This window comes from Coregonus clupeaformis, chromosome 28, assembly GCF_020615455.1.
Source record: "Coregonus clupeaformis isolate EN_2021a chromosome 28, ASM2061545v1, whole genome shotgun sequence".
NCBI lineage: Eukaryota > Metazoa > Chordata > Actinopteri > Salmoniformes > Salmonidae > Coregonus > Coregonus clupeaformis.
Genome location: NC_059219.1, coordinates 22207648 through 22235253, shown reverse-complemented (window position 1 = coordinate 22235253; position 27606 = coordinate 22207648). Strand labels below are relative to the sequence as shown.

General features: G+C 42.6%; 1 protein-coding gene across 1 annotated transcript; it reads left to right on the top strand.

Moving 5' to 3' along the window:
• Positions 1 to 215: 215 nt before the first annotated feature.
• cradd (CASP2 and RIPK1 domain containing adaptor with death domain) lies at positions 216 to 26706 on the top strand. Its single transcript, XM_041872463.1, has 2 exons — positions 216 to 854; positions 26199 to 26706. Exons 1-2 carry the CDS (start codon positions 539 to 541, stop codon positions 26492 to 26494), a joined length of 612 nt encoding a protein of 203 aa, XP_041728397.1. The 5' UTR covers positions 216 to 538; the 3' UTR covers positions 26495 to 26706.
• Positions 26707 to 27606: the final 900 nt, after the last annotated feature.

Below are 27606 nucleotides of genomic sequence, written 5' to 3'. Positions count from 1 at the left end.
ATAAGATTATGTGAAATGGTTAGAGAGGCTGGACGGGGCTGGGGTTTGGGTGGTGTAGTGGGGGGAGGAAAGTGGTGTCTAGGGCTCTATTTCACTTTCTTAGAGGAACAGGACTAATTAAGATAATTTTATGTAGTTAGGCCGTGACTGGCGTCACACTCCAGTACAGTAGGTGGCAGTGTATTGCGCCTTAAAGGTTGGGTGCGATCCGCAAACCCAATCACAAAGAAGAGGAAGTAAGCAGCTGAGCATACAGGAAAGTTATTGTCTAAATGTGTTAAAACAAGAGGAATGACAGTTGACATTGATATGAATAATGTAATAAGGTTAGTTTTGTTCACGTTGAGACAACAAAAACAAGAAATTGTTTGCGTATATGCTGCAGTTAACGTTAGCAGCAAACCAACGTCACATGAAGGCAAGCTAGCTGGCTAGCAAACGTAAGCTAGGTAATGTTAGTCAATAAATATTGCCTATGGCGGGTTAGTTTGACGAAATAAATGTTTGTAGACCTTAGGTACGACTAACTAGTTATTTCATGACAACTATGGACCCGAGGCACAAAGAAATACTCAGGAAACACCGGCTGGACCTGTCCAATCAAATTTTAATTGATGACACCATAGTTCAATTCCTGTACCAGGAGAACATTTTAACAGAGTGCCAGGTGGACGAGATTCAGTCTCAAATAAGCAACAAGAAGAAGACGTTGAGACTGCTGGATATCCTTCCCAGCCGAGGGCCGCGGGCGTTTGGTACATTTCTGAATTCCCTGGAGGAAGAGTTTATTTGGGTGAGAGACAAGCTACTCCAGGATTTGGAGCAACCCAATGTACCTGTTCAAAGTCCAACAGGTGAGTCTGATGCCAAGTGTTTGACGTCATACTAACGTTATAGGCTAGATTTTCAATGGCCCTTCCTTTGTACAGTAAAAAGACCATATAAATAGAATAGGTAGCTAGAACCAATCAATATAGTTCAAACCAGTGCTGGGCTTGCACTGATAGGTGCTGGTACTTATTTTTGAGTGCAGGTACTGTTTATATTTAGGTGTAGGAACTTACTTTTATGCTAATATTCTATAAGAGGTGCAGGAACTCAAGCAGTAGGACATTTGAGGTGCCAGAACTCAGTTCCAGTGAGCTCCTGCCCAAGTCAAGCACTGGTTCTAACCATATAAATATAATTACTCTAAAGAATAAACAATATTAGTAATTTATTACATTTGTAAAGCACTTTTTATTATACAAGAATAATCTAAAAGTGTATCAAATAAAAGGTAAATTAGAAAAAAATAGTAAAATAAATAAACTTGATAATATAAAGAACAGAAATGTTAAAATGATATAACCATATCATGAAAGCAACAATGAGATAGGAGGAAGGGTAGGCCAGCTGATAGAGATTAGTCTTAAAGGCCTGCTTTAAATGCCCCAACATGTTGACCAGCCCTGAGATTGTCAGGAAGGGAGTTTCAAAGGCATAGTGCGTGGGAGGAAAAGGCCCTTAATTCCCATAATTCTATGGTTCTAACATTTGTTTGCAGTTTTTGTATGCCTATTGCCCTGCAATATATCTGCACAATAACTGCAATATGTCTGCATAGTACACAAAAAAAATGGCATCCATCCAAAATTCGAACTCTTAAAAACGTAGAAATCGATTTTATTCTCAGAAACTATAGAAAATTGCTTTGAAATTGAATGTCGCTCCAAATCACATTTTATTTGTCACATGCTTCGTAAACAACAGGTGTAGACTAACTAGGGCTGTGACAGATGATGCAATCTCTATTGCACTCCACACTGCCCTTTCCCACCTGGACAAAAGGAACACCTACGTGAGAAGGCTATTCATTGACTACAGCTCAGCGTTCAACACCATAGTGCCCTCAAAGCTCATCACTAAGCTAAGGATCCTGGGACTAAACACCTCCCTCTGCAACTTGATCCTGGACTTCCTGACGGGCCGCCCCCAGGTGGTAAGGGTAGGTAACAACACATCTGCCACGCTGATCCTCAACATGGGGGCCCCTCAGGGGTGCGTGCTCAGTCCCCTCCTGTACTCCCTGTTCCCCCATGACTGCATGGCCAGGCACGACTCCAACACCATCATTAAGTTTGCAGATGACACAACAGTGGTAGGCCTGATCACCGACAACGATGAGACAGCCTATAGGGAGGTGGTCAGAGACCTGGCCGTGTGGTGCCAGGATAACAACCTCTCCCTCAACGTGATCAAGACAAAGGAGATGATTGTGGACTGCAGGAAAAAGAAGAGGACCGAGCACGCCCCCATTCTCATCGACAGGGCTGTAGTGGAGCAGGTTGAGAGCTTCAAGTTCCTTGGTGTCCACATCACCAACAAACTATCACGGTCCAAACACACCAAGACAGTCGTGAAGAGGGCACGACAAAGCCTATTTCCCCTCAGGAGACTGAATAGATTTGGCATGGGTCCTCAGATCCTCAAAAAGTTCTACAGCTGCACCATCGAGAGCATCCTGACTGGTTGCATCACTGCCTGATATGGCAACTGCTCGGCCTCCGACCGCAAGGCACTACAAAGGGTAGTGCGTACGGCCCAGTACATCACTGGGGCCAAGCTTCCTGCCATCCAGGACCTCTATACCAGGCAGTGTCAGAGGAAGGCCCTAAAAATTGTCAAAGACTCCAGCCACCCTAGTCATAAACTGTTCTCTCTGCTACCGCACGGCAAGCGGTACCGGGGCGCCAAGTCTAGGTCCAAAAGGCTTCTTAACAGCTTTTACCCTCAAGCCATAAGACTCCTGAACAGGTAATCAAATGGCTACCCTGACTATTTGCATCAAGATTGTTTTGATCGCACGGAGTGGGATATGTTCCGAGTAGCCTCTGAGAATAATAAAGACGTATACGCTGATTCAGTGAGTGGGTTTATAAGGAAGTGTATAGGAGATGTCGTACCCACTGTGACTATTAAAACCTACCTTAACCAGAAACCGTGAATAGATGGCAGCATTCGCAAAAAACTGAAAGCACGAACCACCGCATTTAACCATGGCAAGGTGACGGGGAATATGGCAGAATACAAACAGTGGTCGTTCCCTCCAAGGCACTCAAACAGGCAAAACGTCAATATCGAGACAAAGTGGAGTCACAATTCAATGGTTCAGACATGAGACGTATGTGGCAGGGTTTACAGACAATCACGGACTACAATAGGAAAACCAGCCACGTCGCAGTCACCGATGTCTTGCTGCGCGACAAGCTAAACAAGTTCTTTGCCCGCTTTGAGCATAACACAGTGCCACCGACGCGGCAAGCTACCAAGAACTGTGGGCTCTCCTTCTCCGTGGCCGACGTGAGTAAGACATTTAAACGTGTTAACCCTCGCAAGTTGCCGGCCCAGACGGCATTCCTAGCCGCGTCCTCAGACCATGCGCTGACCAGCTGGCTGGTGTGTTTACGGACATATTCAAACTCTCCCTATCCTAGTCTGCTGTCCCCACATGCTTCAAGATGGCCACCATTGTTCCTGTACTTGGGCCATACGCACTACCCTGTAGTAACTTGCGGGAGGATGCCAAGCAGTTGCCATACCAAGCGGTGATGCAGCCAGTCAAGGTGCTCTCAATGGTGCAGCTGTATACCTTTTTGAGGAACTGAGGGTCCATGCCAAATCTTTTCAGCCTCCTTTTAGATTTGATGAGTTTATTAGTCACATGCACAGGGTCACAGATGTTATTGCAGGGTACAAAAAGGGTGAAATTCTTAAACCGTGCAGGTCAAAAAGAGAAGTGAATAAAACAATAATAATGCTTGGTAGTCCATGATCAGCTCCTTTGTCTTGCTGATGTTGAGGGACCTCCTGGGACCTCCTCCCTATAGGCTGTTTCATCATCGTCGGTGATCAGGCCTACCACCTTCGTGTCGTCGACAAACTTAATGATGGTGTTGGAGTCGTGCACGGCCACGTAGTTGTGGGTGAACAGGGAGTACAGGAGGGGACTAAGCACGCACCCCTGTGGGGCCACCCGTGTTGAGGGTCAGCGTGGCAGATGTATTGTTGCCTACCCTCACCACCTGGGGGCGGCCTGTCAGGAAGTCCAGGATCTAGTTGCAGAGGAAGGTTTCCAGTCCCAGGGTCCTTAGCTTAGTGATGAGCTTGGAGGGTACTATGGTGTTGAACGCTGAGCTGTAGTCAATTAACAGCATTCTCACATACAGTGGGGGAAAAAAGTATTTAGTCAGCCACCAATTGTGCTAGTTCTCCCACTTAAAAAGATGAGAGGCCTGTAATTTTCATCATAGGTACACGTCAACTATGACAGACAAAATGAGGAAAAAAAATCCAGAAAATCACATTGTAGGATTTTTTATGAATTTATTTGCAAATTATGGTGGAAAATAAGTATTTGGTCAATAACAAAAGTTTCTCAATACTTTGTTATATACCCTTTGTTGGCAATGACACAGGTCAAACGTTTTCTGTAAGTCTTCACAAGGTTTTCACACACTGTTGCTGGTATTTTGGCCCATTCCTCCATGCAGATCTCCTCTAGAGCAGTGATGTTTTGGGGCTGTCGCTGGGCAACACGGACTTTCAACTCCCTCCAAAGATTTTCTATGGGGTTGAGATCTGGAGACTGGCTAGACCACTCCAGGACCTTGAAATGCTTCTTACGAAGCCACTCCTTCGTTGCCCGGGCGGTGTGTTTGGGATCATTGTCATGCTGAAAGACCCAGCCACGTTTCATCTTCAATGCCCTTGCTGATGGAAGGAGGTTTTCACTCAAAATCTCACGATACATGGCCCCATTCATTCTTTCCTTTACACGGATCATTCGTCCTGGTCCCTTTGCAGAAAAACAGCCCCAAAGCATGATGTTTCCACCCCCATGCTTCACAGTAGGTATGGTGTTCTTTGGATGCAACTCAGCATTCTTTGTCCTCCAAACACGACGAGTTGAGTTTTTACCAAAAAGTTATATTTTGGTTTCATCTGACCATATGACATTCTCCCAATCCTCTTCTGGATCATCCAAATGCACTCTAGCAAACTTCAGACGGGCCTGGACATGTACTGGCTTAAGCAGGGGGACACGTCTGGCACTGCAGGATTTGAGTCCCTGGCCGCGTAGTGTGTTAATGATGGTAGGCTTTGTTACTTTGGTCCCAGCTCTCTGCAGGTCATTCACTAGGTCCCCCCGTGTGGTTCTGGGATTTCTGCTCACCGTTCTTGTGATCATTGTGACCCCACAGGGTGAGATCTTGCGTGGAGCCCCAGATCGAGGGAGATTATCAGTGGTCTTGTATGTCTTCCATTTCCTAATAATTGCTCCCACAGTTGATTTCTTCAAACCAAGCTGCTTACCTATTGCAGATTCAGTCTTCCCAGCCTGGTGCAGGTCTACAATTTTGTTTCTGGTGTCCTTTGACAGCTCTTTGGTCTTGGCCATAGTGGAGTTTGGAGTGTGACTGTTTGAGGTTGTGGACAGGTGTCTTTTATACTGATAACAAGTTCAAACAGGTGCCATTAATACAGGTAACGAGTGGAGTACAGAGGAGCCTCTTGAAGAAGAAGTTACAGGTCTGTGAGAGCCAGAAATCTTGCTTGTTTGTAGGTGACCAAATACTTATTTTCCACCATAATTTGCAAATAAATTCATTAAAAATCCTGCAATGTGATTTTCTGGTAAAATAATTCTCAATATTATTTTGACGTGTACCTATGATGAAAATTACAGGCCTCTCTCATCTTTTTAAGTGGGAGAACTTGCACAATTGGTGGCTGACTAAATACTTTTTTTCCCCACTGTAGGTGTTCCACTTGTCCAGGTGGGAAAGTGCAGTCTGGAGTGCAATAGAGATTGAGTCATTTGTATGGGAATTGGAGTGGGTCCAGGTTGTCTGGGATGATGGTGTTGATGTGAGCCATGACCACTCTTTCAAAGCATTTCATGGCTCCAGATGTGAGTGCTATGGTGCAATATTCATTTAGACAGGTTACCTTGGCATTCTTGGGCACAGGAACTATGGTGGTCTGCTTGAAACGTAGGTATTAGACTGGGTCAGGGATAGGTTGAAAATGTAAGTGAAGACATTTGCTTGCTGGTCAGTGCATGCTATGAGTATGCGTCCTAGTAATGCGCCTTGAATGTTAACCCGTTTTAAAGGTCTTACTCACATCGGCTACGGAAAGCGTGATCACATAGTCATCCGGAACGGCTGGTGCTCTCATGTATGGTTCAGTGTTGTTTGCCTCGAAGCGAGCATAGAAGGCATTTAGCTCGTCTGGTAGGGTTGCGTCACTGGGCAGCTCGCGGCTGGGTTTCCTTTTGTGATCCGTGATAGTTTGCAAGCTCTGCCTCATCCGATGAGCGTCGGGGCCCCTGTAGTAGGATTCAATCTTAGTCCGGTATTGACGTTTGTTTGATGGTTCGTCAGAGGGCGTAACGGAATTTCTTATAAATGTCTGGATTTGTGTCCTTCTCCTTGAAAGCTGCAGCTCTAGCTCAGTGCGGATGTTGCCTGTAATCCATGGCTTCTGGTTGATATGTACATACCATCATGTGTGGACGGTGTTGTCGATGCACTTATTAATGACGCCGGTGTCTGTTGTGGTAAACTCCTCAATGCCATCTGATGAATCCTGGAACATATTCCAGTGTATGCTAGCGAAACAATCCTGTAGCTTAGCATCCACTTCATTGGACCACTTCCGTATTGAGCACATCACTGGTACTTCCTGTTTTTGAGTTTTTGCTTGTAAGCAGGAATCAGGAGGATCGAGTTATGGTCAGATTTGCCAAATGGAGGGCGAGGGAGAGCTTTGTATGTGTTTCTGTGTGTGGAGTAAAGGTGATCTAGAGTTTTTTTCGCCTCTAGTTGCACAGGTGACATGCTGGTAGAAATTGGGTAAGATCGATTTCAGTTTTCCTGCATTCAAATCACTGGCCACTAGGAGTGCCGCCTCTGGATGAGCATTTTCTTGTTTTCTTATGGCCCTATACAGCTCGTTGAGTGCAGTGTTAGTGCCAGTATTGGTTTGTGGTGGTAAATGAACAGCTATGAAAAACATAAACTATCTTGGTAAATAGGATGGTCGACAGCTTATTATGAGGTATTCTAACTCAGGCGAGCAGAACCTCGAGACTTCCACTAATTGAAATTCTGCGTGACACCACATTTCTTCTATTATAAACGCGATAGACAGCACAGGCACAATCAATGGCAACACATTAAATGAAGGTTATAGAGTGGACTACTCTGTTCTAAAGCCATCCTAGATTTTCCACATGGCAACAGCATCACAACCTTAAATGGTTGGCTCCAGAAATACGGCACAAACATTATCTTTGGCACTTGATCAAGACGTGAAAACATCTCATTCTGGTGGACGTTTACTCTAGCTCTGTTTTGTCACATCGACCCTCATGTTTTTCTCTCGCATGCTACTTTTTTGTGAATAAAAGGTCAGTAAACTCACTATAAACCATCCTGGAGGTCACTGGCGTGCGTGTCCTTATCTGAAGGCCACTAATACGACCAAAACGCCATGCTTTCATTCAGTATTTTTTTTTGTGTGAGGCCTAGTTGGCATCACCAACTATTCATGAATTGATCAATTCTGTTCATGAATTTATTTTAAAAAATGTATAATAAAGTAATGATGATCAGAGGACTGAGAGCCACTACTACTTTTTTATAGGGCTGGGCGTCATATCAAATTAATGAATATCACAAGAATCTAGGTTTTTATTTTTTGTTTGTTTTTATGATCGTTCTATGTCTTTTTGGTCTCGTCTCCTTGGCTCCTTCTGTGCTGTGTGCACTGTGCACCTTCCCACTCTCACACAAACACCAAGCCCCTGCCACTCACAACAAATACGAAAGATAACTTCTTCCTCTCTCACAACATGCAGTTTAAACTCGCTATTTGAGATCTGGTCCAACAGAATCTGTCATTGACACCGAAACACTTAGAGACATTATTTTACTGTAATAGATGAGAACTTAACCTTTCTAACGATACCCTTTTTATGTCTCAACTACCAAAATGTAGAACAGAGCAGACCCTAGTAAAACAAGAATATCAATAAACATGTTGTGGAAAATGTATGCGTGCTCAGTTTCTGCCACGCGTGGCATTGCGGTACCATGTACAGCTAGGAACTTTTTAGCCACAGACTTTTATGTGCCAGCTGTCTAGTGTAATGTGTTTTTATAAATGTGCAATGAGCATAAAAATACACATTTTATATAAGGAATTGGCAATTTGTTCTCATTCTGAGAAATAAGCATATTCTTTTCCAGGTAAGCCACTAGATTTCAATATCTAAACAATGTGAACAGGTGATGTTGTACAGACAGGAGGGTCTATTCATAACAGTTCAACTGTTCTTCTACCTTGTTAGCAAGCAAATAGAACCAAGTTGGCTAGACTTGAAATATAAAGCCCGTGTGCTTGAGAGAGTGTGTTAATTTTCTATAGTGCCTGCTACAAGAAGTTAGTCATTATTAGTGGATGTGCATGGTTCTGGTTCAATTTGTTAGAAAAATTGCATTTTCATAAACAGACTTGAAAGCCAGAAAAAAAAGCAGGTTGAACTATTTTTATAAAATAATTAAATTATAAGTGGGTCTTATGGTTGTGGAAGGCTTATATTTAGCCTAGGTATAATTTTACAAGCCCTGAATTCATTAGATTATTCCTGACAGTTTCAAATACAGTGTATTGATCTTTAATTGTGCAACAAAGCTTATTTAGAGATAACGTTAAAAAAATTGAGATATACAGTATATCGTGAATCGCACATAATTAAAAAGAGAAATTATTTTTAGGTTATATCGCCCTACTTTTGTATACATTTTGACAAAACAAATTGTTATTTGTAGCTTTGTCTTTGGCAGATACTAAACATTTAGACATTTCAACATATGATAATGTAGAGCATATACAGTAAAACTGGTAGCCTTAATATTTATTTAGAATGTACAGTATCCGTGCAGAACAGGGGAGATGGCGAGGAAAAAGTATGTTTTTGGGGCTGTCTAGGGCGTGAGTGTGTTGAGTGTCTAACAGGCCTGGTTTCCCTGAAAGCTGTTTTCATTCTCAGCACTAGCACCGAGGTCAGGCACACACACCGCATCCTCCTTTCTAGGAAAAATATTTAATCAAAGCCATTTGTTGTCTGTTCTTCTCTCTCTCTCTCGCACTCCTGTGCTGACCTGCTCCCACTGTACGGATTGTAATAAATATTGATGTGGTGGGGGGAAAAAAAGAAGCTGCTCTCAGATTTCCTAGAAGCAGCAGCGCAGAGAACTGAGTGCAAGGAGAGCGAGAGCCTTCACCTTCTAAAGGCTTTTATTCTAGCTGATTGAACACCGTGGGGAGAGTCTGGTGTTCTGAAAAGGATCATTTAGGCTGAAAAGGATTTCATGTATTCTTTTATACAGGCCTGTCTCGCTGAATCATTTGGCCTAATTCACATAAATGTATGGATGTGCTCTGTGCTTTTATCACCCGCTTCCCCCACTCCTGTTATGATGGTAACAGATGACATTGGTGGGTTGCCTTGGAAACCATGATGGTATTATCCGTTTTTCAATAACCCTTACCTCGTCCCTGCTTCACTCACTGCCCAGTACACACACACACGGGTTTCTTAAATACATTTTATTGCCACCAGTGGATTTGTTTGGAACATATGCTTCCCTCCTGCTCCTCCGCTGATGCATAGTGATATCAAAACATGCATCCCTCCTCAATCAGCTCTCAGGTTACCATGCGTTCTGGTCTCCACCAGTACGGGATCCCTGTCAGCACCTGATTGGATAGATGCTGGTACAATATGTCCTCTCACCATAACTTAACATATCGTTCAAGATTTACCTCTTCCTGCACTGCCTGCTAAGAGCCAATGCTGTGTAGGCTATCTCTTACACAGAACAGAATGTAACAGGAGGACAGGAGAATTAGACTAGCTGTCTGCCAGGGTTTCCTTTAGGAAAATTTGGCGCCGGACAACGTGACCAGCAAGATTTTAATTTACCGGACATCTGAGAAATTTACCAGACATCCATATGTATTGGGTGCGTAACGCATCAGGGCGTCCAGCCAAGGTGCTCAAAATAAACATTTTGTTTATTGTAATTCATCTTAACAGAATAGAAATGAGCCTGTAAAGTAGAACAATGTTCTTATACCAACATGACAGGTTTTATTGAAAAGCAGAACATTGCCTTTTGCGTCTTCATCCCTGCTATAAATCATACATTTCATAAAAAAAATGAAAAACATTTAGCCTAGAAGAACAAGTTGCCTACACAGTAATAAAACACAACTTCAAAGTATAATATTTGCATAATATAACTTGCGAAAGACCTGTCCTGATCTTTTGTCAAATTAACGTCAGATTTGACTTTTCGTAGCAGGTTAGGATAATTTACATAGCAGGTTGGGAGAATTAGGTTGAGGTTAGGAATAAGGTTGGGGTTAGCTAAAATGCCAAAAAATCTCTTCTAGCCATAACTGGGCCGGCCCGCCCCGCTCTCCATTTCCGCTGCGATTCAGAACCACAGCAGTAGAAAGAGGACACTTTAGGTGGCCACAAAATGAAGAAATTATACAACCGATGTTGGACAATCAAATTCGGTCTGTAAAACTAAATTCGTTCAGGCTGGTTCATTGAGAGAAAGCTTATTTTACAATGCTCGTGTGAAATGAGGCCCGCGCCATGCGTTTATGAAAGCACTTGTTTCCAAAGCTCAAATTATATCTCTCTTTTTACAGTGCTGCTGGATTATGTTAAATTTTTTATGTTTATTGTAATTTGAACTGTTGTGACTCGTGTCATGTGTGATATACACTGAGTATACAAAACATGCTCTTTCCATGACATAGACTGACTGACCAGATGAATCCAGGTGAAAGCTATGATCCCTTATTGATGTCACCTGTTAAATCCACTTCAATCAGTGTTGAAGCGGAGACAGGTTAAAGAAGGGTTTTAAAGTCTTGAGACATGGATTGTGTGTGTGCCATTCAGAGGGTGAATGGGCAAGACAAAATACTTATGCGCTCAACAGTTTCCCGTGTGTATCAAGAATGGTCCACCACCCAAAGGACATCCATTCAGTAGCCTCCAACTGCTCTTAAACACTAGTAAAACTAAATGCATGCTTTTCAATCGAACGCTGCTGGCACCCGCCCACCCGACTAGAATCACCACTCTCGACGGGTCTGACCTAGAGTATGTGGACAACTACAAATACCTAGGTGTCTGGTTAGACTGTAAACTCTCCTTCCAGACTCACGTTAAGAATCTCCGATCCAAAGTTAAATCTAGAATCGGCTTCCTATTTCGCAACAAAGCCTCCTTCACTCATGCTGCCAAACATGCCCTCGTAAAACTGACTATCCTACCGATCCTTGACTTCGGCGATGTCATTTACAAAATAGCCTCCAACACTCTACTCAGCAAATTGGATGTAGTCTATCACAGTGCCATCCATTTTGTCTCCAAAGCCCCATACACTACCCACCACTGTGACCTGTACGCTCTTGTTGGCTGGTCCTCACTACATGTTCGTCGTCAAACCCACTGGCTCCAGGCCATCTATAAATCACTGCTATTCAAATCCCCGCCTTATCTTAGCTCACTGGTCACCATAGCAGCACCCACCCGTAGTCTGCGCTCCAGCAGGTATATCTCACTGGTCATTCCCAAAGCCAACACCTCCTTTGGCCGCCATTCCTTCCAGTTCTCTGCTGCCAATGACTGGAACGAATTGCAAAAATCTCTGAAGCTGGAGACTTATCTCCCTCACTAACTTTAAGCATCAGTTGTCAGAGCACCTTACCGATCACTGCACCTGTACACAGCCCATCTGAAATTAGCCCACCCAACTACCTCATCCCTATATTGTTATTTATTTTGCTCTTTTGCACCCCAGTATCTCTATTTGCACATTATCTCTTGCACATCTAGCATTCCAGTGTTAATACTAATTGTAATTATTTTGCACTATAGCCTATTTATTGCCTTACCTCCATAACTTGCTACATTTGCACACACTGTATATATATTTTCTGTTGTATTTTTGACTTATGTTTATTTTTTTACCCCATATGTAACTCTGTTGTTTTTATCGCACTGCTTTGCTTTATCTTGGCCAGGTCGCAGTTGTAAATGAGAACTTGTTCTCAACTGGCTTACCTGGTTAAATAAAGGTGAAATAAAAATAAAAATAAAAAAATCCAGCCAACTTGACACAACTGTGGGAAGCATTGGAGTCGACATGGGCCAGCATCCCTATGGAACGCTTTTGACACCTTGTAGAGTCTGAATTGAGGCTGAGGGGGGTGCGCGCAACTCAATATTAGGAAGGTGTTCCTAATGTTTGGTATACTCTGTGTACGTGGCTTATTGATAACAACTCTGTTTCCTAATATAGGCAGTTGGCTGCCTAGTGATTATAACTCTCCAATGTGAATAGTTTGCAACGATGTTTCATTTCCAAGTGTTACTGAATAAGCTCAACTGAAATGCACCAATTGCCCATGATACACGTCATTACTGTAGTAGGGCTGCACGATATATCGTTTCAGCATCGACATTGCGATGTATGCATCCGCAATAGTCACATCGCAGAACGTGCGATTTAGTAAGGTAAACATATCAGTCTACAATATATATATATTTTTTTACGTTAAACTAGCATTATATCTGTCTGATATAACATAATTTACTCTGATTTATGGTTTATTGGATACACAGTTTATTATTATTATTTTAAACACGGAGTTCATTGCTGCACGTGGTTGACATGCGGGCTCTGCTTGCGCGTGACAAAATGATGAGTGAGGAACAGGCAAAAAAGACCGAAATTGAGAATTTGGTTGCAAAAAGAAATGCATCGTCAATTATATGGAAATATTTTGGCGACAGACAGGATGATGTTGACCAAAAACAGGTACTTTGTCGAGAGTGCCTTGCAATTGTTGCCACAACACGAGGCAACACGACCAATTTGTTCGATCATTTAAGGCGGCACCACAAATCTTCGTATGACGAGTGCAAAGCATCTCAATGCCCTCCAAAGCAAAGATCTAGTTCGGATGCCTTTGCCAGTATTACACCATACGAGAAAGGTTCCAAACGGCAGAGAGAAATCACAGATTCAATAACATTTCACATCGCCAAAGACCATAGTACCAATTAACACGGTTACCAAAGAGGGTTTAAAAAACATTATCCGGTCGCTTGACAAGCGGTATGTAATGCCATCACGCAACAATTTTTCTCAAGTTGCCATACCAGAGTTGTACGAGCAAGGCACAAGTTGAAACGGAGCTTTCACAAGTGGAATATTATACAGCAACAACGGACTTGTGGTCCAGCCGGACAACGGAGCCCTACATAAGTCTGACCGTACACTTTATTAATGAGGACTTCCACCTGAAAAGTCGCTGTTTGCAAACTGCATTTTCCCCAGAGGATCATACAAGTGAGAACATTGCAACAGGGATGAGAGGGGCCTAGATGAGAGTCATCTAGTCTGTATAACAGACAATGCCGCGAACATGGTGAAGGCTGCCGCCCTGAACAAGTGGACCAGATCGCAGTGCTTTGGCCACAGACTGCATCTTGCAGTTGGTAAGTTATGCCCAATTGCGCATTCTATTTTACTACTATTGCTATACTATTACTGTTACATATTATTACCTAGCAACCTGTTCTGAAATATAACAATTTTCATAAGTTTCATATATTTTTATTGTAGAGGATGTGGCTGGGGAAGAATGAATGATACAAACTGTCAGGTTGATAGCCAAAGCTCTGAATGCCAGGGCTGATATCCTATGGCATTAATGTTTCATATCTATATATCTGCTATCGTTTTTATGTTTAAATGTTGCATTTGTTTACAATAACAAACAATGGAATTAAATGCCCCTATATTTTGGGTTATCATTAAGTAAAATAGTTAGTGCTAAACTCATGAGATATAAGTTATATTAGAATGAATGTGTTTTATTATAGGTCTTTAAAATATAAAGAAAGCATGCTGAAACTCTAAATTGTATCTGTAAATAACTAATTGTGTAATCATTTGCAAAACAGTTTTATGAGCAATTTATTTGTATAAATCATTTATTAAAGTAAATGTATTAAATAATAAGTACTTTATTTAGTCTTTGTTTTTTCCCTTAGAAAATGCAGTGAAAAAGGATGGACGCATTGACCGTGCTGCAGGTGTCTGCAAGAAGCTGGTGGGTCACTTCTCTCACAGCTGGAAGGCCAGAAGTGCTCTTGAAAGAGCCCAGAAGGAACTCAATCTACCTTCACATTCCCTCATATCAGAATGCCAAACAAGATGGGGTTCCAGACAGAAGATGATCAGCAGGATACTAGAGCAGCAGAAGGCTATAACTCAGGTCCTGTCTGAGGACAGGAAGACACGGCATCTAATTCTAACCTGGCAAGATATGGATGTCCTGGAATCTGTCATTAAGTCACTGGGCCCACTGCTGGACTTCACAGATGCACTCTCAGGAGAAGACTATGTTAGTGTCTCATATGTGAAGCCAGTTCTTCACCTCTTCAACACTTCAATGCTGCTAATACAAGAGGGAGACACAGACTTGACCAAGACCTTGAAAACGGAGATGTTACACTACATCAACGAGAAATATAGAGATGAAGCTACTCAGGAGCTGCTAGATGCGGCTTCTTGTTTGGATCCCCGGTTCAAGATGGACTTCATCAGTGAGGACAACAAGCCCCAAGTCAAGGCCAGAGTGGCATCAGAAATGATGGAAAGCCAGGAGGAGACGTCAAGCAGCAGCACTGAAGTGGAGCCTGAAGTTGCTGATACATCCCAGGCAAAGAAAGCCAAGAAGTCCTTGGGAGGTTTCTTTAAACAGAGCGGAGCTGCAGTAAAGGGTGATTCCTCTCTGACCCACAAGGATGCTGTGGAAGCAGAAATAAACAACTACCTGCTAACACCTTCCTTAAACAAAGAGGAAGATCCACTTGCATGGTGGAAAACACATAGAGTAAGCTTTCCACATCTCGCCAAGCTTGCCCGCAAGTATCTATCCATTCCCGCTACAAGTTCCCCCTCAGAGAGGATTTTCAGTACAAGTGGCAACATTGTCACTTGCCAACGGTCATGTCTCAAGCCTGTAATGGTGAATAGACTGGTATTCTTGGCCAAAACATTCAAGTTTGAGTGAGCAATGTATACATGCTTAAAGTCAAGTTATTATATTTGAATAGAATTTAGATTTACTATATTATTCTACAGTTGTGAGAAAGACATTTATTTATTTTACTAGGTACTCTGTTTAGAAAGAAACCAGATTTTATACAGTTGAAAGTTTAATTTAATCGGCATTTGTCTAGCCATGATGATCAACATTGTTTTCCTTTGGCACTGTTGCTAAGAAAAGTTTATTTAAAAAACAGAAGTTTGTGAAATACAATGGTTCCGTGTTCATATTTGTTATTCATGTTAAGTTCATTGGTATTTATTAGTTAGGTTTTGCTTTTATTATTACAAATGATTTGTTTTATAAACACTATTTTGTTTTTGTAAACCACTCAGGATTGGTGTATAGCTGCTCTTTTTTTCATTTTTCAAATGGTACAAATTAAAAGATATATGTTTCTATTTTCAAAAAGTAGGTTTGTAATGTAATACAATTTTAAATTACTTTTTGATTTGATTTTGACATTCACATTAATTCCCTATTGTGATAATGAAACTTCCTCCGTAGAGAATGCTCTGTTTTAACCTGGTTGGAGGGCTGAGATAAAGCCTCCTGTAATCTCCTGGATCAATTATAGACACCACACCTCTATATTCACAAATGAGCACTTTTTTTTTTAGGGTAAGCAACATGCATTATTAATATCATAACATGTTAGATCATTGACTTTAGCCTGAATTGATAGAAGAGTATTACATGAATACAATAGAGCCATGGTGAATTAAACAGTGTATTAATTAATAAATGTAACTACCCAAAATAAGTCAAAGGGTAAAAAGTCATTTTCAGTTTCATATTTAAATTTTTATTTTCCATAAAGATGCAGTTCCCTACAAAATCACCCCAATCATTCTAGAATACTTAATTATTCTCAAATAGAGCTTTTCAAGTCATCTGGTGAAGACATCCTGTATTTTTTCATATCGCTATATATATATATATATATATATATATAGCAGAAAAACAAAATATCGCCATGTCAGTTATTTCCAATATCGTGCAACCCTATACTGTAGTCTATCAATCCATTCCAAATCTTTATACTATAGATGACAAGGGCGGCATATGATGATCTTGCCTAGGGCAGCAGCAGAACTGCTAGGATTGGGCCTGACTAACACAATCTGCCTCGAATTTACTTGTATTTGTGCCGAACCTTGGCCTGCTCAAAGTGAGCCGCTGCTGTTGGGAAGTCAAAACTGTCCAACTCCTTGGAGCAGCTTGCGGTGTGCATCAGGCTGGCTACTTTGTCCTCAAGAAGGCGTCGTCTTTACTCTGTTTTGGAGAAAGAATCTCCTCTTGGCGGGCATACTGGAAACAGGAATAGTCAACACAATCTTCGCTAATTTTGTCCAGTCAGGGTACACTTAGCTGAAGTCCCTTATGAGGACCTTGCGTCTTTTACGTGAGTAAAAATAGAAGCACACACACTCGACACTCATTTCAAAGAAGCTTCTGGATTTATTAGCCTATGAAGTATATTTGCCTTTGAAGTTGGAGTACATGGACTGGTATTTCCATCAATTAATAAAAAGCATTATTTTGCAATGGATTTTTCTTCTTGTCCCGGACAATTTGGCCGCCTACCCTATCATATACAGGAGGTTATGGCTGAATAGGAGCAGATTTGAAGATGTTTGACTGAAATATACTATTTCGTAAACACCACGGCTAGGTGTCTGACGCTCCCTGTTGCCATGGTGATCAGATATGACCATCAGGAGCATTATCTATTCTAGATGGTCCCTTTTATCTCCTGTGCGGTAAAAACATGTTATTATCATACACTGATTATCAAGACGACAACCTACACTGTGGTACAACCCTGGCCAGCACACAGATTGTAGTGTGTTCGTAGAAGGACCTTATCTATTTGGCATGTTTAGGGCATTGTTAAGTGAGAGTAAAAAATGTGTTCTTGCTAAGTCATTGTAGCTTGTTCTTAGAATGACCTTATCTAGGCTATTTGGCACATTTAGCCAGGGCATGATAAAGTGAGAGTTGAACTGTACTCTTCGTTGTAGCTTGTTCTTATAAGGACCTTATCTATTTGTCTCATGGAGGATATAGTGTGAGTTAAAGCTGTAAACTTGGAAGGCATTGTATAGTGAGAGTTAACACTGAGGCCATAGTCTAAGGCTTCCTTGACTGGGAGTAGAGAGGTGCGGCTGTGGCCTGATAAAGAGCAGTAAATTCATGCTGGGACAGGCCGACAGGGAGAGCGCCGTGTGCTGCTGCCTTGTTTTTCCTTGGCAGCAGCACACGGCCCCTCTCCTTTAGTGCCTGCCGTCTGCTTTCCAGGAATCTTGGCTAGAGGAGTGGCTTCCTGTTAGAACGGTGAAGCATTAAAGTCAGAGGCCCGCTGCTCCGCTCAGAGCTAGCCAGACGACCAATCACACGGCCAGGACTAGGGCTTAGGCGGTCATGACATTTTTGTCAGCCGGTTATTGTCCTGCAAAAGCCTGCCGGTCTCAAGGTAATTGACCGTTAATTAACATTAAACAGGTTTACATCTCCAGGCCTCCACACATACCAGCTGCTGATGTGCGCCTTTGGAACATCTACATAAAAAACTAAGTATAATAAATCAATTTAATATACACCATCACAATAAATCCATTATTTTAGTCAGGTCTAAAGAAACATTATGATATGAAGAAAATGTATTTCAGTTGAAGAGAATGAGTTGGCCTATGTTATCTGATATGCTCCATGCCGTAGGCTTGTTAATTTAGCTGACAAGATATGCTTGTAAGTCCCAGCAGTTTTATTTCATCTGATTTTACAGTAAGAAGAATATAATTTAACTTAGCTGAATAAAATAGAAAATAAATTTTTCCCGTAACAGAGCGAGTGCGCATATTAAGTGGCTATGTTGAGCGTAAAAGTGCTGATTTGAAACAGATCCTGTATGCTAGATTCACAGTTATTTGGCGACTTTAGTTGTGAATGATACAAACCTTAGAATGTCTTAGAAATTAACATACAGGGCCTTCGGAAAGTATTCAGACCCCTTGATTTTGTTACCTTATAGACTTATTTTAAATTTCATTAAATAAATACTAATCCTCAGCAATCTACACACAATACCCCATAATGACAAAGCGAAAACAGGTTTTTAGACATTTTTGCAAATTTTATTGAAAATAAAAACAATGGAAATACCTTATTTACATAAGTATTCAGACCCTTTGCTTTGAGACTCGAAATTGAGCTCCGGTGCATCCTGTTTTCATTGATCATCCTTGACATGTTTCTACAACTTGATTGGAGTCCACCTGTAGTAATTATTAGTTGATTGGGCATTATTTGGAAAGGCACACAACTGTCTATAAAAGGTCCCACAGTTGACAGTGCATGTCACAGCAAAAACCAAGCTATGAGGTCAAAGGAATTGTCCGTAGAGCTCCGAGACAGGATTGTGCCAAGACACAGATCTGGGGAAGTGTACAAAAAAATGTATGCAGCATTGAAGGTCCCCAAGAACACAGTGGCCTCCATCATTCTTAAATGGAAGAAGTTTGGAACCACCAAGACTCTTCCTAGATCTGGCCAACCGGCCAAACTGAGCAATAGGGGGAGAAGGGCTTTGGTCAGGGAGGTGACCAAGAACCCGATGGTCACTGACAGAGCTCCAGAGTTCCTCTGTGGAGATGGGAGAACCTTCCAGAAGGACAACCATCTCTGCAGCACTCCACCAATCAGGCTTTTATGGTAGAGTGGCCAAATGGAAGCCACTCGTCAGTAAAAGGCACATGACAGCCCACTTGGAGTTTGCCAAAAGGCACCTAAATTCTCTCAGACCATGAGAAACAAGATTCTCTGCTCTGATGAAACCAAGATTGAACTATTTGGCTTGAATGCCAAGCGTCACGTCTGGAGGAAACCTGGCACCATCCCTACGGTGAAGCATGGAGGTTTTTCAGCAGCAGGGAGACTAGGCAGGATCGAGGCAAATATGAACGTAGCAATGTACAGAGAGATCCTTGATGACAACCTGCTCCAGAGCGCTCAGGACCTCAGACTGGAGCGAAGGTTCACCTTCCAACAGGATAACGATCCTAAGCACACAGCCAAGACAACGTAGGAGTGGCTTCAGGACAAGTCTCAATGTCCATCTCTAGAGACCTGAAAATAGCTGTGCAGCAACGCTCCCCATCCAACCTGACAGAGCTTGAGAGGATCTGCAGAGAAGAAAGGGAGAAACTCCCCAAATACAGGTGTCCCAAGCTTGTAGTGTCGTACCCAAGAAGATTCGAAGCTGTAATTGCTGCCAAAGGTGCTTCAACACAGTACTGAGTAAAGGGTCTGAATACTTATGTAAATGTTATATTTCCGTTTTTTATTTGTAATACATTTGCAATCATTTCTAAAAACCTGTTTTTGGTGTGTCATTATGGGGTATTGTGGGTAGATTGAGGGAGGACAATTTAATCCATTTTAGAATAAGGCTGTAACGTAACAAAATGTGGAAAATGTTAAGGGGTCTGAATACTTTCCGAATGCACTGTAAATGGGCTGCATGGTGCGACCTATAGGCTAAATTAGCAAAAAAAAGCTTGCGCTCTGTTCCTTGCCTCAGGCTGCACAGTTGTTCTCTCATCAAGTGATCATATTTTCACCCATCAGACTATTCTCCAATTTAATCTTTACTAGTATGTCAAATTAGTTTCGATTTAGAATGGTCCATTATTAAATGGGCAGGAACAGGAAACAGGGCAGGGGAAAAAATGTAATCTGTATGCACTCAAATAGTGAATGGAGGCTTTCTCGGGGGGTCCGTTTTGTAGGCTACTTCGGTTTTATAGCAGAGCATGTGCTTAATATGAGCAGCTGAGAAATAAATATAAGAACACTTATTTCACTCCAACCTTGTTCCTGCAGCTACCCAGTGCTTAATTCTGGAAACCAAGTGAAATCTGTTCGGGAACATCAATAGTAACATGTTTTCACAACTAAACATATTTCACTAAACTGCGTGCTCAAGAACGGAATAAAGGAGAGAGAGAGGAGGAGATGGAAATGCATGGTGACGAGATATTCTGTATAGATTAAGCTAATGTCACTCAATTAATTATGAAAATATACAAAATTCCGTATTACTAGGCTATTCAAAATCAAACAGCCCTAGCCAGGACCAGCTTAAATGTTTTACTTAAAAAATCATTCATTATTGTGGAGATAGGCTACATTTAAATGCAGTTGTTACAAGCAATACAGTACATTGTGCTGAATTGTTTAATAAGCTGCTTGTACAGCCAGAACTGGTTTAAATAGCCAACTGTGCACAACTGGCAACACACAGCTGCACTAGCTTCCATAAAGTCATTTTAGCTACTCAAGTTAAAGAGATTTTAAAAGGCAGCACCAGCCATTTGTGTCCTGAAAAGGTCTGAGGACAGGGGAAACTTTCCTGGTAACAGCCCTCGGAGCTAGAGGAGGGGATAATCATGGTTATTTTAGGCATCCACACACACACACACACACACACACACACACAACGTGACTCACACACGTTACTCACACACACACTCACTCGGTCTGTCTAACCATGAACAAGGTAGTTTGGCGAGAGTCCTGTACCTTTTTGGATTGTTTTCTTTGCCTACTCAGGGTTTGGTTTCAGGCTTTTGGTCATCATTCATCCCTTTGTTATTACATTGCTGTGTAAGCGCTAATAACTATGAGATAAAAATGTAATTCAACAAAAACAAATTGAACTATTTGAACTTAGATGAATGGATCTGAATTAGTTGGTTATTAAAATATGGGAACAGCAAGGTGATGTTGGTTTCTTCTTTAGGTTTTGACTATTTAGAATAAACTAGGCATCTCCACACACCCCTTACCTACCGGTACTACTGTCCAATGGCCTCACACACTTTGAAATACTTTATTTCAGCTACATGTCAGCATACCCTGTCCTCCTCCTCATCAGTGTGTGTGTGTGTGAGAAGGTAAGGTGGGACCGCCTGCTTTTCTCATAAAGAGGCAATTCTTAGAAAAGCATTCAGTTTCATCAGTTCTTTTTTCTCCACAGCTCCTTATTTGGTTACAATCGCTCTCTCTCGCTATCGCTCTCTCTCTCGACCTACTCTCTCTTTCTCTCGACCTACTCTCTCTCTCTCTCTCTCGACCTACTCTCTCTCGACCTACTCTCTCTTTCTCTCGACCTACTCTCTCTTTCTCTCGACCTACTCTCTCTTTCTCTCAACCTACTCTCTCTCTCCAGTGAAGGCCTATTTCTCAAAAGCTCCCAGCATCTTAACAGTTAGCCTATGCGCCTTTCAGCAAATTGGTTTTCGGGGAAAAACGGTTTGTTTAGCTGTAACGGCCTTCTCTCTCACACAGCCCTGTCAGTCTCTCTCCCCATGTGTCCTCCCTCTGAGTTTCTGTGTGTGTGTCCCCTTTGTTAGCAAACAGTTGAAGGCCTGGCTTGGTTGGGCCGAACCTTTCTGGCATGCGTTTGGGAACATGATGTACTTCAGAGGCCTCCTGTCTCCGCTGTACGGGAGATAAAAAACAAGTCAGTGGTGTGTCACATTTTTGAAGCCTAGTTTATTTATGACACCGTGTTACGGGTGTTTCTGGGCGTTGTTACCCAGGTTTGAGTTGCGTAGCCTAGTGTCCTCAGCGTGTCAGCCGCTAGCTATCCCATGATGCCTCTTGTTCAATAGTAAGAAATGTTGATCAGTGAGAGACCTTTGAAAAAGAAAGTAGCCGCACACACTATTAGGTGCAATACATTCATGAATTAATTACTGATGTTTCGGCAGCAATCTCCCAACGGGAGCGTTAGAATGCCTACTCTCATTAACTTTGAATCAGTGACCGGCAGTGTAATGTTTGGCAGTTCTCGTTCAGCCACTCTTTTGGGAACTCGACACATGACCTCCCGTGAACTTTTGGACCCGGAACCCCCTCCCCTAGCTTATAGGAGTTAGCAGACACTCGCAATTATTTCCCCCCTCACGTCTCCCAGTATTAGCTCAAACTCTGTCGTTTTTCTCAGTATGTTGGATTCCCAAAGCGGATGATGGCATGGATGATAGCGTGGATGGATGATCATGGATGAAATCCTAATTGTCCCTCTGAGCTGCTTGCCCATATAATTTCAATAGGGGGTCAGTGTGTTGTGTGTTGCCCTCATCGCGCCTCAGTGAGTGCTCAACGGTCCATTAATCGGATGACAGCCATTAGCTCACCAGGCGTGTCATGGGCCTGGCCCTGTGTGTATGTTTACACCCGCTGGGCTGTGTGTGTGTGTGTGTGTGTGTGTGTGTGTTGGGGACATTTTTAGATTTAATCAAATTAAATGAACACTGCTTATCATTTATGTTTTCCTTTTCTGTAATACGCATGATTTCCAGTGTTTTATTTGGGACACTCATTTGTGTACTGGTTGATGGTCACTAGACTTGATACTGAATGTTATGGATTGCTCATATCTGTTGATTGTGATTGACGCCAGACTGGAGGTGCAAGGACCGAGGACACTGATTGTTATTGTATTCTGGGACACTGTCATTCTATAGCAGCTGATGTTGTGACTTCCTACAAGCTTCTCGGCGGGTGTTTACAGAGCATTGGTGCTGTGAGATTAGAAAATAAGGCCATGCTTCTCTGCTTTTGTGCTGGAGGTGTCTCCCTGTTGCAACTTGTATTAAACCAGAGATCTGTGTTTTCTCTTTTATTTATCTGGAAAATCCCTATTGTGTGTGTGTGTGTGTGTGTGTGTGTGTGTGTGTGTGTTATGCGTAATCTGTGATGAGTTGGGCAGGGTTATGAAATCCCCTTTGTCTTGTATGGGCGCAGTGACACAGCCTGGCACAGTAATCCCTTTTGTCTGAGGGGTCAAGAGAGCAACTGGCACTATCAGGACCGAGTGGAGGGAGGTAGACTGAGGGAGGAGAGCGAAAGATTGCTAAAACTAGAGAGCGTAGAGGGGGAGGCACGGAGGATAGATTGAATTGTGGAAGAGAAGGGAGGGAGAGCGAGGCAGAGGGAGTAGTGGTAGGGAGGGATTTGGGGATATACAGTGAGGGGAAAAAAGTATTTGATCCCCTGCTGATTTTGTACGTTTGCCCACTGACGAAGACATGATCAGTCTATAATTTTAATGGTAGGTTTATTTGAACAGTGAGAGACAGAATAACAACAAAAAAATCCAGAAAAACGCATGTCAAAAATGTTATAAATTGATTTGCATTTTAATGAGGGAAATAAGTATTTGACCCCTTCTCAATCAGTAAGATTTCTGGCTCCCAAGTGTCTTTTATACAGGTAACGAGCTGAGATTAGGAGCACACTCTTAAAGGGAGTGCTCCTAATCTCAGCTTGTTACCTGTATAAAAGACACCTGTCCACAGAAGCAATCAATCAATCAGATTCCAAACTCTCCACCATGGCCAAGACCAAAGAGCTCTCCAAGGATGTCAGGGACAAGATTGTAGACCTACACAAGGCTGGAATGGGCTACAAAACCATCGCCAAGCAGCTTGGTGAGAAGGTGACAACAGTTGGTGCGATTATTCGCAAATGGAAGAAACACAAAATAACTGTCAATCTCCCTCGGCCTGGGGCTCCATGCAAGATCTCACCTCGTGGAGTTGCAATGATCATGAGAACGGTGAGGAATCAGCCCAGAACTACACGGGAGGATCTTGTCAATGATCTCAAGGCAGCTGGGCCCATAGTCACCAAGAAAACAATTGGTAACACACTACGCCGTGAAGGACTGAAATCCTGCAGCGCCCGCAAGGTCCCCCTGCTCAAGAAAGCACATATACAGGGCCGTCTGAAATTTGCTGAATGAGTCAGAGGAGAACTGGGTGAAAGTGTTGTGGTCAGATGAGACCAAAATCGAGCTCTTTGGCATCAACTCAACTCGCCGTGTTTGGAGGAGGAGGAATGCTGCCTATGACCCCAAGAACACCATCCCCACCGTCAAACATGGAGGTGGAAACATTATGCTTTGGGGGTGTTTTTCTGCTAAGGGGACAGGACAACTTCACTGCATCAAAGGGACGATGTACGGGGCCATGTACCGTCAAATCTTGGATGAGAACCTCCTTCCCTCAGCCAGGGCATTGAAAATGGGTTATGGATGGGTATTCCAGCATGACAATGACCCAAAACACACGGCCAAGGCAACAAAGGAGTGGCTCAAGAAGAAGCACATTAAGGTCCTGGAGTGGCCTAGCCAGTCTCCAGACCTTAATCCCATAGAAAATATGTGGAGGGAGCTGAAGGTTCGAGTTGTCAAACGTCAACCTCGAAATCTTAATGACTTGGAGAAGATCTGCAAAGAGGAGTGGAACAAAATCCCTCCTGGGTTGTGTGCAAACCTGGTGGCCAACTACAAGAAACATCTGACCTCTGTGATTGCCAACAAGGGTTTTGCAACCAAGTACTAAGTCATGTTTTGCAGAGGGGTCAAATACAAATTTCCCTCATTAAAATGCAAATCAATTTATAACATTTTTGACATGCGTTTTTCTGGATTTTTGTTGTTGTTATTCTGTCTCTCACTGTTAAAATAAACCTACCATTAAAATTATAGACTGATCATGTCTTTGTCAGTGGGCAAACGTACAAAATCAGCAGGGGATCAAATACTTTTTTCCCTCACTGTAGGCCTAAGCAGGGAGGAGAGCGGGGGAAGAGGAATAGGGTGCGGAGGAGAGAACTGTTAGGCTATTTACTCACCATACTGCCCCAAACTCACTGACCATACACCTTCTCATAATAGCCACACATCCATCTGTGTCCTTGGTTCCACCATACCTGCTGAACTGAACGGATATGGCTTGACCTTGACCTGCTCTATACATACATACAATGCATGATATACAACTGTCCCCAAAGCATGTTTGTTTACCATGCAAACCCAGTCACCTCCGTATGTGCACCCTTTGATACCCTCTCCAAGGACGGTTGCTCTACAACCCACAGCCCCTTACCGGCTGGGCAAGAAGACCATCCATAGGTGACATACTACTGACCGTATTTTGAGGCGAGTCGACTGCGGCGCTCAAGCCACATCTACGATATCCCATTCCCTTCAGAGAGAGGGAGAGAGAGATTGATTTTGGAGACTCAAAACTGTGGTTTCCAAGCTAGGTTTCCATCCAATTGATGACTGATTTGATGAATATTCTAAAATCTGCATAAAAACAATATGCATATTTTCCCACCAGGGATTTAACTTGTTGCAGATAAAAGAATGTGTGTAATTACATAGCTCTGCATCTCCCCACCTCCTCTCAGCCTCTTAGCCAGAGGAGGATGACCTGGTATTTGATGTGGTTTTGGTCTGACTCTATTATAAAAAGTGGTTTCCAGGAACGCCTGCTAAGTGTTCCTGGTCTGCCCACCTCTGTTACGCAACACTGTTATGTTCAGATAAAAAAACACTGCTCTCCATTTCAATATCTCTCACTATATCGCTCAGTTTTTTTCCTCTCTTTCTCTCATTTTCTAGGCCTATCTCACGCTCTTGTTCTCTCTCTCCTAAATGGAGGTAATTATCAGACAAGCAGATTTCTAAAACATACAGGCCTACACACTAACACACTCCTAAAAACACGCCTTTTCTCAGTCACTCAGACCCTGAAAAAGTAAACAAACACGATGGCATTGCGACATTCACTCTGTGGAAAACAAATGAACTGGTAGTATTTTTCTTCTTCTTTCTTATCCAATAAATGGACATGGAATTACATAACATCTAGTCTTATTTTCACAACATATTGTTGTAACATTACATCACAATGTATCAGGGACATGTTTTTCTTAAATGGAAATTGATAAACTGTCTCTCTCTCTCTCTCCCTCTACCCATCTCTCCCTCCACCTCGCTCTTCCTCCCATCTCTTTTCTCTGTGTTTCCCTCTTTCCATGCATATCCACCACCTTTCCCTCCTTCCCTTCCAAAGATGAGTGGAACATACCAGAGGTGACGCTCCGGGCAGTCCCGTCCGACAGACAGTTGTCCCGGCTGGCGTCCCGTCTCGGTTCGGAGTGGGAGTCGGTCCTCCTCGACTTGGGCCTCTCGACGGGGGCGCTGTACCGTTGCCATGCTGACCACCCTCTGAGCTTGCATGGGAAAGTGCTAGCGGGGCTGATCCAGTGGAGGCAGAGCCAGGGGAGGAGCGCTACAGTCCTCAGGCTGATCCAAAGCCTACAGGCCGCTGATGTCCACCCCTCTACCCTGGATGAGGTGTTCCAGTGAGAGGAGAGGAGACTATGGCTCATGGATGAAATCCTAATTGGATGACCGCCATTAGCTCAGCCAGACTAGGATTTCCATTAGGAAAATGTGGCGCCGGACATTTGACCGGCAACATTTTTAATTCACCAGACATTTGATAAATCTGCCGGACCCATATGCATTGGGTGCGTAACCTGATTAGGGTGTCCACCCACGGTGCTCAGAATGACAGAAATCGCATTTAGATTATGATAATTCATATTAACAGAACATGCAAGTCGAGGATGCAACAATGAAGATAGAATAACTGTCCACATTTACTTTTCCTCAGCCAACAAGACGAGTAACTAACAGCAAAATCACTAGCCTGTCCATCAACTATCCCCCATAGTAGAAAAGTTTACCTATTCTATTGGTCAGCTTGTCGAGAAATAATCTATTCCAAACAGACTCTGGGATAGTTGAGAGAAGACAGAGCCCAAATTCATACAACCAGTAGGCCTAGGCTACATTAAAGAAAAACGTAAAAAAGCAATGAGTCTGATGCAACAGAACAGAACGTTTAGCTTAAAATGTTGATAAACGATTATTTCTTCACATTATAAGCACAGCAATGCGCACAAGCCAGTAGGCTACTCACGAATGTGCGTTCCATAATGCAATTAGCGGGAAAACACAGTTGTCAAAAGGGCACCACACTTGAGCGGTTTCATGCGACAGAGATGAAAATGTCCATTAGAAATGTAGAAAGAGAGATCTAATAGGCTACTTTGAAGAAAGGTAAGCCATGCCTCATAATGTGTATTAAAACAAAATGCATAGCCTACTGCCTCCAGGGTGTGTGATGCGCAGCAGCAGCTCTCGCACTGTGACAGATTTTCCGCTCAAAGGTTCTGTATCTGTATGCTGTACGGGTGTGATATATAAGATACATAACTAATATACTGTAACAAATATACTGTAGCCTACACATTTGCCAATTTTTTATTCCGCTCAATTATGCAAAATAACCTATAGAACGATAAATATGACCAGTCAAATGTATTTCCATCGACTGGTATTTCCATCAATGAATAGGCTAAAAAATAATTATTTCGCAATGGGATTTTTTCTTCTCCCGGACAATTGGCAAG